The following is an 18,054-nucleotide window of genomic DNA, read 5'->3' on the forward strand; positions in this document are numbered from 1 at the left end:
AACCAGTTGAGTTACTATATTTCATGCACCTTAACGAACCAAATCCTTCAATTTCTGTGATCATTATCATTAACCAATACCCATGCAGTCTAAGGAATGGATTAATAAATAAGATGTCCATCAAGCATGATTTAAAACAAATCAACAGTTAAAATTAAAAGTTTAAAAACTAAAAATAAAATAACAGCCAATTTATCAAAAGACTCGCAAAAAGCGAGAAAAGAATACCAGAGGAAAAAAAAACAGAAACAAACATCAAAATTAGAAAGACAGCCTAAGCTAGCTATATTTAGCCCAATCCTCCGAAAGAAGTAAAGCCCTCGAAATCAACTCATCAAGCCCCGTACAAAAATTCTCAAAGCAATGCTGATTCATGGCCTTCCAAATAGGACGTGGATTGCGTCCAACCCCACGCATCTCCAGCTGGGAATGAGCAGCAGCTTTGAGTGGCCCCCATGATGTATAGGTCTTATCCACACTGTCCATCCATTTTTATTTTTATTTTTTTGGTATCATTTTAGGGTATGAGACAAATCTAAGGCTCAAGTGGACTACACGATGGGGAGGGTAGGACCCAATCAGCACCATAGTGGGATTTCACCACCTATGGGTATCGAACCCAAGACCTAATGTTGAAACTCCTCAGAGTCCACCACTGAGGTAAGTACTCCATATCTCCTAAGATTAAAAGTTAATTAGTTGAAATCTTATAATTAACCAATTGAAAACCTTAAATGTATGGTTAACCTTTAAAAACACTTGATTAACAGTCCAAACCATAAGATCAGCCTACTAATGATTTCCTATAGAAAAAAAAATTCCAAGTGAATCCATTGTTAAGTTACATGAAGTTTGAAGACCCACATATACAAGTCTAGTCACACCCCCTTTTATTGGCCATATAATAACCGCATAAAGTATTCCAAAGCATATTCAATCAAGAACTCCACCCACACCTCCTCAAATCTAAAGCCTCTTCAATCAAGACCTCCATTCACACCTCAAATCTAGAGATTTATCGGAACCAGCATAAAGTATACCAAAGCATATTCAATTAAGACCATCCACACCTCATATCTAGAGATTTATCGGAACCAGTGCTTCTGCATGCTTTTCTAGTCTAAAAATAATAGCTCTCCCCGTCTAGATACTTACCATCAATCCTACCAATATACCCAAAAGTTCCGCCAAGATACCTTACCATCGATCCTACCAATATACCCAAAAGTTCCACCAAAGTACCTGTATCCACGGCACAACGACTCAAGGGCACACTCAATGGTGGAGACTGTCGTTCCTAACACCAAGTTTTAGCTCCCTCACACAAGATGATCAACATTTGTATAACACAAGTTTATCCTAGAACCTGCAAGTGGTCATAACCAAGGTACTGATGTCCATTGACCACAGCTCTCCCTTGACCAATGGCCATTCTATCAATCTCAAGTATGTATGAACAACCATGTTCAACAAACATTACCAAGGCCAATAAATAAATGAATTACGTATATAATCAAAGTAAAAGAAAACATATCATTAGTTTTCCAGGGCACAACCCCAACACCTACATCACTGGCATATGCAGTGTATGTAACAAAGCTACGTACGTTAGCTACCTTGTACATGTGCAGGGACTGTAACTCCGCTTCCTGGTGTTTCACTGACGGTGATTGTTTCAGTCTCCTTGTTGGAAGTAACTTCTGTATTTGAATTTCTAAATGACCAAATGATGGGATTAAAAGGAACAAAAAGATCGCGAGCGACCACTGTTACAATTAAAAATGAAATCCAGTCTGTATTTCTGTTGATAGTTACACACAACAACATGTTCCACAAACAAGTGTATCGAAAATTGCTATTTTTCAAAGCTCACTAGCTCTTATACTCACAAACACAAACATATCATTTCCCATGGGAGCCAACCCTCCCTTAATAATAATGAAATACATCTATATTACAAATACCTTTCTTTTTTTTCTTTTCTTTTCTTTTTTTCTTTTTTCTTTTTTTGCAAGATTGTATGGCATGAACTCCAACGAATGAGCAACGGATACTGGCATGCCCAAACCGATAGATCATTTGGCATGTGCTTTAGCTTGGGTGGCAGTGGACATCGCACGTAGACGATTGGCTATTTCTGTGAAAGATGGTCGAGATGCTGGGTCCGGTGCCCAACACTGCTCCATTAACCTCTTCCATTCGGGATCACACCAATTGGGCACATGTGGCCTCAGTGTGTTATTTACAATACCTCCTGCAAGTGTTTGGAAGGAGTTCGTCGGCAATTAGAAAAGCAACAATCACATATGTTTCCTGAAGAGGAAATATACAAGGCTAAGCCTGCAAATACCAGCATTTTTTTAGGCCAGCACTACATACGGGTGGCCCACATGGCCCACACTTTTCAATGATCAAGGAAGTTCAACTTGCATGGGAGATGTTGCAAAAACACCCCCATTGGACAATCCTATAGATCTGAAGTGGCCTGCACATGATTATTTAAAATTATATGTAGTCAGAGGGTTGCTAGAATACATCCCGACATATTGCAATACGATGCATCAGGGATTCTAGCTGTTGGATTTGGGATTTTTTCAATATCCCGAACCGTTTATGTGATAGGGCTCCCCTTGGATGGGGGATGCATGGAAGAAAAAAAAAAAAAAACTCTCAGATTGAATATTTCAACCTATCTGATTATACAAAGGTTATGGTGACTGTCCATGTTCAAAGCAAAAGAACCAAGTTATCCAACGTTGAAACAATCCAATTGAGAGCTTCTGTTGTTATCTATCCACTGTAAAAAGTGAGAATCATCGTATAAATGGTTCAGATCAGTGGAAGATGACCCAGATTCAAACGAAGTCCCAATGCATCATATTGCAATACATCAGGATGCATTCTAGCAAACCTCATGTAGCCAACAGTATAGAGGCAACAGGAAAACCTGCCACAGAATTGACGGTGAGCCTGTTCGAATGAGGATATTCTTGGTCCATCATGGTTGGGCACACCGGATTAACAGTTTGGATTCACTGAACAGCATGCAATGCTGACTCAAACAAAAATGCTGGTTTCTCAGTCCAAGCTCTATGCAATACATCTTTACTTCTTAGACACAGATAGCAAGGACCCTATCTAGGTCATAGGCACAGATGAACATTCTAGTCTCACCAAAAGAAGGAAAAAGAAAAAAATACAAAAATAAAAATGCTCAAATGCTTACCAATTATCGCACCATAATGCATATTGGCATAAGGTTCCTCGCCCGTGAGGATTTCCCACATGACGATACCGAATGAGAATACATCAACCTGCCAATCATGAGAAATCAGTAAATTCAATTGTTTTGGTCATTCAGACCTTAGATATACAGGCTGAAAATATCACAAATCAACAGGCAGAGGTTCTCATTTCATGTCCATAGAAATATAACGTCTAGGGAGTTTTGGGCCGCCTGCACCTCACTTGGGCCCCAGGTGAGGCGTTATCCTCAAGCACGTGCCTAGGTGAACCTGACGCCTAGGAGCACCTGGGTGTGCCCGGGTGACATCTGCATAATATTGTGACGTAACCCATTGGTTACCTCCAAAAATGGTACTTATGGTGTGTTGACATCCATTAAGGGTGGAAAAACCTCTTATAAACCCCCTTTGAGCACATTTTACCCATTTCTTTTCAATCAAAGCTTCAATTTACAAATATCTATTCTCCCAAACAATAGATTTCATATAAACTCATGACGTCTTCTTGATTTCTTCCTCTGTTAGCCTTTTAAGAACTACATTGTAAGAACTACATTGGACTACTTAAAAGCATTTTAAGTTTCCATTTATGTCATATAAGAGAGAAGATAAATTGGAGGTTTAGAGGAATTGGAAGATTTAGATAAGAGGATTTGTGGATATTCTTTTCTTTCTTTTTTTTAACTTTGGATTTTTTATTTTTTTTTTGAATTTTTAGGGTTTGGGAAATTTGGAGATTTTAGCAAACTATGATTTTGGGTTAGGGAATTTGGGAGAGCTAAGAAAATTAGGAAATTTGGGGTTAGAATTTGGGGAAATTGGAACATTATGGTTTAGAATTGGGGAAATTTATACATACATACATACATACATACATACATACATATATATATATATATAGAGAGAGAGAGAGAGGCATGCTCACTTGCACACCTTTGCACATGTGTCATGGGCCCAAAATCCGAACGGTCCATGTGATGCGGCACCCCATGAAACCCCCAGGGACCAATTTTCACCCGAATCCAAAACTCTAGTGGGCCATAGCATGGAGAGATGCAAATCAAGGGAGGAAATTGTTTTCTTTTACCATGGCCCACCAAAGTTTTGGATCAGGGTAAACGATGGGCCCTAGAGGTTTCATGGGGTGCTGCATCACGTGGACCATTCAGATTTTGGGCTCACATCATGTGTGATGAGTTCTCAAAAAGTTCTCACAAGAACTCGTGAGAACTGGTGCACAGCTGAGCATTGGGATGTATATATATCTACAAACACACATACATATATATACATACATGTGTATATATATAAATGTGTGTGTACACATTGTTTGAAGTATCCCAATATTATCTGTATCTCTAGCTAGGCAATACCGATAACACTGGTAGTATTAGAAATTCCAGGTATCAACGATGTATCGCTAAGTATCACCAATGAATCACCGATACTTTCGACTGTGTAAATTCTAGATGTTGCTTCTATTGCCAGTGTATCGATCTCACTAATATCTTCAACTGTGTAAATTTCAGGTGCCGCTTGTATCGTTAGTGTATCGGTGATATTTCAATAATATCGTCAATGTATCGATATTGCAAAAAAACCAGTTTATTAATAAATAAAAAAATAAAAAAAATAAAAATCCATTTCATATTTTTGTTTTATCGGCACATGGTTATATGCAGTGTAAAATTTGTCGACTATAATATCGCGATATTATCGTTATTGCAACATGGGTGATCTCGAGACCACAATCTTTCGTTTCCTTTTTAGTTGTTGACGATTTCTCAATGAAATATCGTGTTAACGATATTCTAAAATATCGATGGATATTTGGATGGAAGGTTGGATGGTTGGATAGCGATGGTTGGACTGATTTATTATGACAGCACATGCTTTTAGGCCCCCATTAAATGGAAACTTATTATGTATCCATTCTTTTTGTAATTTTTTTATTCCTAAATATGCAAATGTGTGTATTTAGTATCTCCTGAAATTCTACTTAAAAATTCCACCGTTTTTCCCATGTTTCCTTGCATTTTTGGTTATCAGCGATATCAATATTACTTCCATATACCCGGCCAGCGAAACTTGTAGCAATAACGATACTTCGAACACTATATTGGGATGCGTGTGTGTATTGGTATATGCGAGTTTGAGTGAAGAGGAATCCGGAATTTTATGAAATTTGGGTTTTTGGGTTTGGGAAATTGGGAATTTTTGAAATTCTAGGCTTCTCTAGATTCATCAAAATCTTTGAGTAGATGTAAGTTTTTGGAAGTGGTGTGGCTAACTATCCTCTATTTATAATACATAATAACTTCACAATTAGCTTTATTTTGTTGTGCTAAAATTAGTTTTAGAACTAAAACTATTAAATAAAATCAGCGTGTATCAATATAAAAGATATGCATTATTAAAATAATTTTTAAAACGTTTGTGCCTAGAATCTTCAAGCATGAGCCTTGGCATTTCAGGCTTTATAGTTACAATCGTGCACAGGGTGCACCTAGCACCTTTAACTACACTGGTCCTCAGAGCCCTTCTACAGGGAGAAGCACATCTAGATCTGCCTCACACATGCGACAATGTGACACATATGTTTGAGATCTAGGCTGTTCAACAGGCATGCCCCACCTTGTACCTTTCCCAGCCCAAAAATCAGGCTGGACCTCTCATCAGGAGCACATGAAAATTCATCAAGAGCCCCAACATGCATGTGCTTTGAATAAGGACCATTAGCCAACTTATACAAGCCATTTCATTTTCTTTAAGAATGTTCCCCCTAATAAGGAGTGTAGCAAGATTTTGGGGCCCATGGGCAAAAGCAGTGGGGTCCACCGGATGAACAGCCTGGATCTCGCACATCTGCCATGTTGTGGGAGTTCTTCCTCAATTCTTGTCCTTATGGCATGGTGCATTGAACCTTTTTAATCAAGATTAGGAAGAAGAAACAGACTCACAGTAAGCTTTCAATATATATATATTAACTGTAAAGGTGGGTACGCAGTCAATTTTCAGCTTTTATGTATGTGAAACATAGGTCAGCCTGACTAGTTTAGCATTTCCTCCACATACTTAAAAGTACAAATGGTAGAACAATGGTGAGTGGTGACCAACCTTTTCAGAGACCTTATTGCTGCTCCCGTTTAATAACTCTGGGGCCATCCATGGCAAAGTTCCCCTTACACCCCCAGAAACCAGTGTATTTCTCTTAATCTTTGACAAGCCAAAGTCACCTACCTGGATGAAAACACGTGAAAACCATGTCACTGTTGCGCATTATATATCCATTTCCTCATAAACGCTCTAAAGACGAGGAAACAATTCTAAGAGCATAAAGGAATTGTGAAAGTCTATGGACCCTGCTTAGCCACTTAAAAGAGGAAAACCTCCATTCCTCCCATCCATGAGATCCAGGCTGGGTGTGTCAAGGGTGCCTGGGAGGTGGCACAAAGTTCAGGCCTGTTCATTCATCAGGCAGGCTACAAGTGCACATTGTATATGGACTATCCTTAACCATCTCCTTCTGTACATGCATGTCCCACTGGATGACTGGACCAGCCTGATATCCAGTATGCTGCAGGTTCAATGGTACACCCTTTGAATGGCCCAAATGGCCAAATCTCACAAGAATGCTACATTGGTAAATGTGTTGACAGTTGGAGGATCTGGGATGCTTCTCTTGCAAACATCCCGCATGTTGCTTGAATTTTATTACATAAGCAAATTTCAAAATGCAATAACCAATTCTTCTAGAAACACAAATTCCTGCAAAACAGAATTATGTAATTTACCTTGCAAATAGGTCGCAAGGGGTCTTTCAGGTTTACGAGCAAGTTATCGCACTTCAGATCAAAATGCACAATGTTCTTGGAATGCAAATATTCCATCCCAAAAGCTGCATCCATTGCAATGATGAGCCGCTTACGGCGATCAAGATACCTGACATTTGCAATTGCAGGAAAGCATTAGTTTCAATAAGGACGGAATCATAAACAAGAGAGAAGTATCAGATGAAATTTACTTGTCCCTCCGTAGCAAAACATGCCTAAGAGAACCATTCACCATGAACTCAGTTACAGTGGCTAGCGTTCCCCCTGGTCCATCTTGTACAACACCATAAAATGCCACCACGTTTGGATGGTGAAGCCTTGATAAGATTTCAGCTTCTCGCCAAAACTCGAAGGTCTGAAAAGAGTATCATTGATTTTTGGAAAATAAGTAAGCAGTCCTTGCAAGTGAAAGAGTCAGAAGACCACTAAAAATTAAATAGAAAAGGATCGTCAATCAAGTAGGTTAAGTGGCAAAACTGTTTGAAATTCATGAAAAGTGGCATGATAGTCACCAACTGGGAGGTATAGTCACAAACAACCCCACACCCCCCCCCCCCCCCCCCCCCAAAAAAAAAAAAAAAAAAAACCTCACCCCAGGTTCAGTTCCATTTACGGCTGTCATGGGCTAGACATGGTCCTGCATTCCATGCCTTGAGAATAAGCAGCCACTGCTCAGATCAGCATTGCCACCTATCCTAGATTATGGCTTGCCATACAATAAGCAGAAAAAACAAGAACACTAATAATTATGTGAATTTACACAAGTCAGGAGTGCTCACCAATCTCTCTTGCTCAGATGATCGACCTGTAAAGCAGCTCTTCTTTATTCGCTTAATGGCAACATCTGATCCTCTCCACTTTCCATGATAGACAGTTCCAAATGTGCCAGAACCAAGTTCTTTCAGCTCTTCAAGATCCTCATTCTTTATTATCTGTTTGTAGGCATTCAGAAAATTATTCACACAGAAGGGGGAAAAAAGTAGAAGACAGGTCAGATTGTGTATTTGTCAGAACTATGGAGTCTGTACATAAACTCAAGCATGAGTCTGCATCTAGTGGTGTGCATGTTTCTTCTCTTCTTTGGTTTTTGTTAATGAAATTATAATATTACCCAAAAAACAGAAGGCACATGACCCCATCTAAAACACATTGAGAAGACTTCAGCCTTGTTAAACAGCTACATGGTGCTAATCTTCAGTGCATATGAGAAGCTACAATGAGAAGAAGAAGAAGGAAGAGAGAAACAATGAGAGAGAAAGAGAGAGGTGAGAGATAGCCCTCTACTGTTATTCATGACAGTAAAAATGCGAATGGACCCTATGGGCCTTATTACATGGACTTGTGAATTGGCCTTATGGGCCTTATTCCATGGACTTGAGCCCAGTAGGCCTTATTCAACTATCAACCTTTCAATACTCCCCCTCAGAGCTAGAGTATTCTAATGAGGCCCAACTTAGAACAAGAGCTAACATAATCAAACCTAAGAAAGAAAGAAATTCGTCTCTAACATCCCCCCTCAAACTTAAGGTGCTCTAAAGAGAAAAACTTTTGAGTTTGGAGAGGCACATAAGAGATTTCTTAAAAGTAGAAAATAAAATAAGTAACGCGGCTACAGAGATGAGTAGTGTTGGCTGTGACAAGAGGCGAGTAAGCAGATGATAAGTGGAGGCGATGAGACGACCAATAACTTCAAGCAAACAGCCGCTTCTGCAACTTCAATGATGTAAGCTACTGAAACAACCATCCAACACAAATGAGTCTAGATCAACTATCCAGCTCAACCAAAGCTAGGTCAACTGCCCAACACAATCGTAAGTCCAAACAACTATCGAAACAAATAAGAATGGACAAACTGTCCAATATAAATAAACAAGTCTTGACCAACCATCCAACTCAACCAAGGCCAGGCCAAATGCCCAACACAATCATAAGTCCAGACAACTTTTGAAACAAATACAAATGGACCAACTATCTAATATAAAGAAACGAGTCTAAATCAACTATCTAGCTCAAACAAGGCTAGGCCAACTGCCCAACACAATCATAAGTCCAGAAAACTATCTGAAACAAATAAGAATGGAACCAATCGTCTAATATAAACAAGTCTGAGCCAACTGCTCAAAGTACACAAGCCTAGTACAATCAGAAGTTTGAGCTAAGGCCGGGACAACAACCCTTCCAAACAAGCCCGAACCAACTATCTGGTACATAAATGGGCCCTGGCCAACTGCCTGGTATAAATATTGGTCACATCACACATCTCGGCAAGGAGAACATGAAATGAAGAAGCTGCTAAGTCGTCGAAAGAGATGGTGGAGAAGAGGCGCAACGTGTTGCAAAACAAAAGACAATCCAGTCAAATACCTCCAACCATTCAGCAGAAAACAGCAAATCCCTTTAAAAAATCGTCAAAAAAAGGAATAGAATAAGAATTTCCAGCAACATTTTTCAACTAGACAACATAAAAAATAACAAGGGCTTCAACTGTGTATCAAAGAGGCTTCAAATCCAGCAACACATGGTGCAAAACCCTAAAAAAATTCCAGCTGCAAGCCACCCCCATTCATACGAATCACAATGAGTCAATGAGGAAAAGGCCCCACGACTCTTGAAACAGAAAAAGAATGAAAAAGAAGAATGAAGGGAGGGAAAAAGGGAAAAGGGTCAATAAGAAGTTGTGTAGGGAAGGAAAAAGGAAAAGAGGAAAGAAAGAAAAGAATATTAGAAAGGGGATGAAGGTACCGTCGAAGATTAGGAAGGAAAGGATGGGAAAAACTTATTGAGAATGATCAGAATAATAAAACTCATAGAGTAAAGAGGAAAAAGAAGGAAATAAGAAAGAAAAAGAAAAGAAAAAATAAGGAAAAGGGAACCACTGAGTTAGGAAGGGAAACAAAAAAAAAAATACAAAATACAAAAAACCAAAAAAAAAAAATCTGCCCTGATAGAAGAAATCAGCAAACCATATTCAAAGCAACACAAAATTTTGCTTCAACAGGAAAAATCCAGTAGACAAACCAAGGCGACACAAAAATTTGCTTCAACAAAAATAAAAATAAAAATCAGCAAACTCTAGTCAATGCAACACAAAAATTGGCAAGTCCTTAAAAAAATCTTTTAAAAAAGAATTGAAGAAGAATATGAAAAAGGGAAAAGAAGAAAAGTGAAAAGAAGAAACCCTAGAAGAAGAATAAGAAGATTAAGAATCCTAGGAGCACTTAGGCTCTAATGCCATGTTAAATGGCTACATCATGCAAATCTTGAGTGCCTATGAGAAGCTACAATGGAGAAGAAGAAAGAAGGAAAAGAAAGAAGAGAGAAGTAATGAGAGAGAGAGAGAGCAAGAGCATGAGATGTTTAGGGTTGTGCATTGAGACCCTAGCCCTCTACTCTTATTTACAATAGTAAAAAACGTGAATGGGCCCTATGGGCCTCATGACATGGACTTGGGCCCAATGGGCCATATTCAACTATCAACCTTTCAACTAGCCTAATGAATTGATGAGCATGGCTTTTGGAAGAAGAATCAAACCAAAGAAAATAAGAAATAGCAAGAAATACATGGCAATTTATCTTATTCAAATCCAGTGACTCCCTCCTTGCAGCAAAAAATGGTGATAAATTAACTGCGTGTAAATTCAAAATCCTAAAAAGACAACATACAATAGAAATGACAAATGAGAATGAGACTCGCTCATTTGAGATTGATGCATCTTTGGCACCAAAGATGCCAATGACGCACGCATGGAAAAGCAAAGCCATTTATACACATTCTGGCCCAAAATCAAGCCAATCAATTCATCAGGTGGACCACGTGTACCTTCAACATGGACTCATAATCACAATTTTCTAACCTTTTTTTTTTACCATACGCATGTAGGCCCAACTGATGATTAGACCAGCCTGCCCTTAGGAGGTGGTCATCCTCATGATGGATCCCTCACAATGAATGGTCTGGGTCTCTTACACGTCGCAACATCATGCGTGCCATGAAGAAAACCATCAGTCGAATGTGAGTAACTCCCATCAGCAAGGTTCAATGTAAATGTATCAATAAATCGAATGGTAAGTGGGATAAGTCTTCAGGCTTTTCTCATTCCAGCATAACTTACACCTATCATAGACACGTCTTATAGAATGAAAAACATTCTGGCATTATCCAAGGAGAGTTTGCAAACAGTTGAGCTCTGCTACGCCTAATGAGACCTAACATGCAAATATTCAAGATAAACTTGACCACTCTCAAGTAAGATATCCTAATTAGAGAGACCTCTATCTGTCTCAAGCTATTGTTTAGTTTCTAGTGGATTTACTTTCAGTAAGAAAGCCATGCATATTTTATGTGAAAGCATCAAATATGCAAAACATTTAACTCCATTTTCTCCAAGTCATAGTAGATCTTCACACCCATTTGACTCTGCATAATCTCATACTTGGGACCTGGTTCTAAGCCTAGTTTGTTGTACTGCATTTCCTTTGCTAGTGACTTTTCCAATTATTAGGCATGAGTATATTCATCTACAAGAGAGTAGGCTGATGCTTATTAACAGTACTACATCGATTTGAGCCAGAGGCTGAGTACTGAATAAGACAACAGAAAAATTATCCAATCTAGATTATTGACATGGATCCTTAGTATTATTCCTCTATAAAGGCATCTATTTCAGTATCCAATAGCCAACATCTATTCCAATCATTCCAATACCTATAATTTGCACTAGTGGTTTATTAACTCTAATAATGGCTTGTATTCATCCACTAAAAGAAACCCAAACAATATGTTCTTAGAGTATCTCTTCTTGATGCAGGGAGCATCTCGGCCAAGTCACAGGCCCAGATTTTGTGAGGATTCATTTGTGGATCATCACCTTTGAACCTGGAGGACCATGATCGTGTGGAGAGTGGGATACCATCATGGGTCTCAAATGAGGAGTCTTTTGGTTGAGTGACTCCTAAATCAGCCTAGTTTCTAATAGAGAATTTCTCCTACTTTTTAGCTATCTAGTTAAAGTCCCACTTATTATTTCCATTTGAAAGTGATGCGGGACCAATGTATGAGGCCAATCAATGAGTGGAGATCAATCAGCAAATTAAGTTAATTAAAAATCAGAAACAGGCTAAAATCATCACACATCTCAAATTCTACAAAGTTATTAATAGTTTAAGCCTAGGTTAAGAAGCAACGTCCTGCATGATCATTAAATACATGAAACAGGGATCTAATAGATTTAGGGACATCCAAATAACATAGGGATAGGTCTATTTTAAGAGGGAAAACATAATACTACTTTTAACAAATTAACCCTACTCTAAGAAAAAAAACATATAATACCTCTCACAAATAGTCCAAAACATAAACCAAACTGAAAAATAAATCCTAAGATAGTCTTAAGCCTATGTATCATCCATTGGGCCGCACAAGTGGCCACGGTCACGATCCGACGGTGAAGATGGTCCCATTCACAATCCAATGGTCGGAATGAGATGTCAATGAAAATCAACCGTCTGATGCTCCTTAGGAAGATGTCATCAAGATCTAGGCCCACTTGCAGGCCACATGTATGGGTCGTCCAACCACAAGGACATTGGTGCTCTCCTCTCGCGTACACTCGAACGAACATGCGGATGTCCTCATCAGAAAGCCTATTAACTTTTCAACAAACCCAAGATTATGCAATTCTAATCATTTGTGAGCAGGTTACGGCCAATTTTCTAAGGATGCGCATGGTTGTGACGAGAATAAGATATGTTTTTGCCATTTACAATTTTGTTGAAATATATTATTGGTGTTAATGGATGTGGATCTAGATGTGAACCGTACCACTGTACGGTCCATTTAGCTTTGGTTCTTAGTCATTCTCCCTTACTAAATACTATTAGTTGTTTATGTTGGTTTGGGACATGTAGGGAATTTTTTCGTTTGTTATTAAGGATACTTATGTCATTATTGTATTTATTGGTTAATATAAAAGGAGAGGTGGGGCTTTACCCCTAATCTCTCTTTCTCCTCACTCTCTCTCATCTTCCTCTCTCTCAATCACATTGACACGGTATCAGAGCATCATTGATGCAGGCATTGTTTTCTATTCTTCTCTTCCATGTTTCTTCTATTCTTCTTCTTCTTTTATTTCTTTAAGGTGGAATTCTAAAGGATTTTGGGGCTGATCTACACAAACCCTTTTCTTCTTTGTTCAACCACGATATGGTGCGTTGTGTAATCATGTCCCACGAATGTATGTGAGGCCCACTTTCATATAAAACTATTGTAATGGGTCAAAGAGGGCAATGTGCATTAGTGGTCGAATCTACAATCAGATTTGAGGTGTGTGGAAGCTGTTTATGGAAAGGATTACGTGTGAAAGTTTTGAAGCCAGCAGTGTTATCAATGATTGTGTTTATTGATATACATTGTTTTTTTAAGTACGTGTTGGGTAAGTTGAATGTTCTTCCCTTGTGTATTTGATTTCCCTTCAAATATGGACATCAATAATGAAGCCAAGACCAGTCTTTTGTCTCCATCTAAGACGATGAATCTTCAGATCACATCAACCAAGCTTAACGAAGCAAATTACTTAACATGGGTGATGGGTCACATCTATGCAGTGTTCGAATTATCTCCGATATTATCAAAATATATCCGATATTATCTTTATCTCCAACTTAGCGATACTGATAACACTGGTAGCGATACCAATAACGCTAGTAGTATCAAAAATTTCAGGTATTAGCTATGTATCGCTAAGTATCACCAACGTATCAATATCGCTAATGTAATCGCCAATATTTTCAACTACGTAAATTCTAGGTGTCGCTTGTATTGCCAATGCATCAATATCACCAATGTATCACCAATATTTTCGACTATGTAAATTCTAGGTAATGCTTGTATCATAAGTGTATTAGCGATATTTCAATAATATCGCCAGCATATTGATATCATCAAAAAATTGTTTATTAGAAAAAAATTTATTTCATTTTTTTTTCACGGGCATATGGTTGTATGTAGTGTTCAATTTGTTATTGATAATATTGATAATATCTCGATATTATCGACATCGCAACATGCGCTATATTGAGACCACAATATTTCATTTTCTTTATAATTATTGATGATTTCTTGGTGAAATATCATGTATTGTTAATATTTTGCAATATCAATGGATGTTTGGATGGAAGGTTGAATGGTTAAATAGGCCGGATGGGATGGTTGGGCTGATTTCTTACAACAACACATGCTTTTAAAGCCCCATTAAATGGAAACTTGTTATGTATGCATTCTTTTTTGCAATTTTCTTATTTATAAATATGCAAATATGTACATTTTAACATCTCCTAAAGTTTCGCTGAAAATTCCACCATTTTCTCCATGTTTCCCCGCATTTCCGGTTATCAGCGATATTATCGGCGATATCGATATTGTTTTTGTATCCCTGGCCAGCGAAACTTGTAGCGATATCGATAATTCAAACACTGAATCTATGGAGGCATTTCTTTTTAGTAAAAGAAAATTACAGTATTTGACTTACCCCAAGCCTACAGAAAGCTCAACAAAATATAAAGATTGGGTGGCAGAAGATGCTTAGATTAGAGCCTTATTATGAATAGCATGGAACCTTGGATTGGTGCGAATGTTATATTTTTCAAGACAGCAAAAGAAGTGTAGGAAAGATTGAGAGAAATGTCTTCAGACGAGAAGAATCTAACTCGTATCTACGCATTACTTCAAAATATTTCTCTCTTCAACGAGGAGATAAGAGCATAAGAGAATATTATTTAGCCTTACAAGGCATGTGGGAAGAACTTAACCTATTCCAACCCCTGTCTACCGATTATGAGACCATGAGATGGCAAAGACAGGAATTTCGTATTGCTAAATTCCTCTTTGGCCTCCGTCTTGAGTTCGAGCCGATGCAAGCTTAGATTCTTGTAGTGAGATTCCACCCATTATGGAGGCATTTGCTCATGTTTAACATGCAGTCGATACAAATTCACAGAGTCCGTCTTCATCTAATTGCTTTGCGTTCATTTCTACATCTGGTAGAGGAGATGGGAGAAGTCGTGGTCACAGCAGATATTTTGGTGATAGAGATTCAAGGGGAGGTCGTTTCTGAGGTAGAAATAATTGGGGAGAATGTGGTACAGATTTTGATAATAGTCATGATCATGTTTGTGGTAATCAACAGTGCTCTTTCTATGATCTAATAAAAAAAAACGCTAATCAACTTTCAAAATTGAAGTTTTCAATAGAGAATGAGGAGAAAGAAGAAGAAAGCCTGGAAGAAAACCCACCCAATAACTTTTTAAGATGGGCAACTACTCAATTCAATTGATCTCCCAATTCTTTTGAACCCGAGGACAACACATTAATGAACTACCTTTATATAAGCACCAATTACAAGGAGTAAGAATTCCCTTTTAACACTATCCTCCCTCGAAAAGAAGTCATCACTCATCAAGTATTCGACAAATCTCTTCCCAAAGTCTCCATGTTAGTGCACATCTGCGTTGTACACTAATTATTGTGCACCTGCGGTGGACTATATATAAGGATTAGGTTTAGATTTCTTAATTGCAGTTATCACCTTCTCTCTTTTAGTCTCCCACTATAATTAGTCTTCTCTCCTTGTAAAGCTTCTCTTTTATAAATAAAGGACTGTGGAGACGGAGAATACGCAAAAGCTCTCTCTCTCTCTCTCTCTCTCTCTCTCTCTCTCTCTAGATTTTTATGGTATCAAATCCTTTTTAATCCAACCCATTTTCCCCTCCAGGCTTCCTTCTTATTTCTCCTTCCCATTCTTTGCAGAAAACTTCGATTTTGAAAGTCAATCAGAGTTTCTTTTTCTTTTTCTTCTTCTACTCTCTGTAAGATGGTGAAAGTGAGATAAACCTTCCATCGCCATCCTAAAGATGAAATCTTAACCCATCAACAATGTTGTCAAAATCGTTATCGTATCACAAATCGTAATAAGAGTTGAATCGTATCAAATCACAAATCTTAGCATAAATCGTAAGATTTTTTATGATTTTCTTAAAAATATGAAGAATATAAATAAATCAGAAAAAATTACAAGCTTGGCAATCATCCTCTTGCCATCAATATGCACCAAGTAATTCCATGTCATGATTAAAGGATTCTTATCTTTCCTTTTTTACTGTCTTTCAAGAAATATATTAATGCAGGGGCATTTTCACACTGGGCTCGAGTGGGGTCGCCTATGGGATGCAGGGGCACACTTGGGGTGGATGACCCATGTGATTTGGGGCCCACAGGGGAGGTCTTGTGTTCGAGACTCCTCACCAGGGGTGATTAATGCACATTTCACACCAGGCTCGAGTGGGGTAGCCCGTGCGATGCGGGGATACACTCGGGGTGAGCAGCCCATGTGATTCGGGGCCGACGAAGGGGGTTCGGCCGAGGTCCTAAACCCATGAGATATGGGGCCTGGGCTATGAGATAAAGGGATTAATTCGCCATACTCTAACAGTTCGAGCTTTTAGAGCAAGTGATTAATTGTCCCGCATCAAATTAGTATCAGAGCGGGAAGTCTCGTGTTCGAGACTCCTCACCGAGGGTGATTAATACAGGGGCATTTTCACATTGGGCTCGAGTGGGGTCGCCTGTGGGATGCAGCGACACACTCGGGGTGGGTGACCCATGTGATTTGGGGCCCACGGGGGAGGTCTCGTCTTCGAGACTCCTCACCAGGGGTGATTAATGCGCATTTCACACCGGGCTCGAGTGGGGTAGCCTGTGGGATGCGGGGACACACTCGGGGTGGGCGGCCTATGTGATTTGGGGCCCATGAAGGGGGTTCGGCCGATGTCTTAAACCCATGAGATGTGGAGCCTGGGCTATGAGATAAAGGGATTATTTCGTCATACTCTAACAGTTCGAGCTTTAAGAGTAAGTGGTTAATTGTCCTGCATCATATTTTAAAAAAAAACATATAAGGATCCTGTGATAATTTATATTCTTGTTACTTTTCTTGAATGTACAATCACATTGGAAAAGCGAAATTTGATTACGTAGACCGGAAAAAAAAAAAAGAATTTTTTATTTCTGACCATCATTCCACAATAAGTCAACAGATCGTAACCACATATAAAAACATTCCAAATAAGTCATACATCAATTTGGTATTTTGACCAGTTAAGAAGTAAGAAATCATAAAAATAAAATAAAATCATCCTACGATTTAACATTGAAGAGAATATGTATCATTTATCTCTTATAAAGAACAAAATAAAATAATTTCCTTTTCTAAACAATTCTTTGTTTTTTTAAACATTTTTTTCTAAATGATTCATAAAGCCCCAACCAATTTAAAAACATAAAATGAAAGCCAAGTGGAGCTTAAAATAGAAGAAAACAAATGTAATTTGAATCGTAAGTCGTAGGATTCAAATCATAAAATCATAGGATTCATATAAAAAGGTATTCAAAGGTGGGATTCAAATCATTTTGCTTAAGATTCGACTCAAATCGTATATCTTCAATCGTAAATCGTAGGATTATGACAACACTACCCATCAATCTCTCATCCGGAAGGGATTTCTCCACCGACAGATATCTCTACTAGCAAGGATTATAGAACCTCACCAGAGAAGCCTCCAGCGCCACCAAATCTTGCTGGAAACTAGATAGGACGACAATCAATAAAATGTGTTTTCTTAGGGTAATCAAACTTTTAAAAAGGATATGAATGTTAATATCTTGTAAATTGAAAAAGATACGTTTCTAGGGATGTCACGGTCTTTGAAAATGTACGTTAATTCACAAAACAGTACGCATAATCTTCATGCACCTCTTCCACTTCCTATCACAGACAAGTCCCATATTGATGAAGTACCAATCTCCACTCCAACTAATAAATTCAAGGTCTACTCTCAAAGGAAAAAATTTCTACTCTTCCCGAGCATCACCACTCTTCAATGTTGGAACTAGAACACGTGGATCTCCTTGTTGCCCTTCGCAA

At 38.4% G+C, this 18,054-nt stretch overlaps 1 protein-coding gene across 1 annotated transcript in view; it reads right to left on the reverse strand.

The window, feature by feature from the left end:
• Positions 1 to 1,742: 1,742 nt before the first annotated feature.
• Positions 1,743 to 18,054, reverse strand: part of LOC131221044 (uncharacterized) — a 39,437-nt gene continuing 23,125 nt past the window's right edge. Inside the window, exons 4-9 of the mRNA XM_058216131.1 lie at positions 7,858 to 8,010; positions 7,270 to 7,433; positions 7,040 to 7,187; positions 6,363 to 6,485; positions 3,227 to 3,314; positions 1,743 to 2,254 (exon numbers count right to left, since the gene is read on the reverse strand). Coding sequence (XP_058072114.1) covers positions 2,076 to 2,254; positions 3,227 to 3,314; positions 6,363 to 6,485; positions 7,040 to 7,187; positions 7,270 to 7,433; positions 7,858 to 8,010 — 855 coding nt within the window. The 3' untranslated portion in view covers positions 1,743 to 2,075. The remainder of the gene's footprint in view (positions 2,255 to 3,226; positions 3,315 to 6,362; positions 6,486 to 7,039; positions 7,188 to 7,269; positions 7,434 to 7,857; positions 8,011 to 18,054) is intronic.

Source organism: Magnolia sinica, chromosome 12 (assembly GCF_029962835.1).
Source record: "Magnolia sinica isolate HGM2019 chromosome 12, MsV1, whole genome shotgun sequence".
Classification (NCBI taxonomy): Eukaryota; Viridiplantae; Streptophyta; class Magnoliopsida; order Magnoliales; family Magnoliaceae; genus Magnolia; species Magnolia sinica.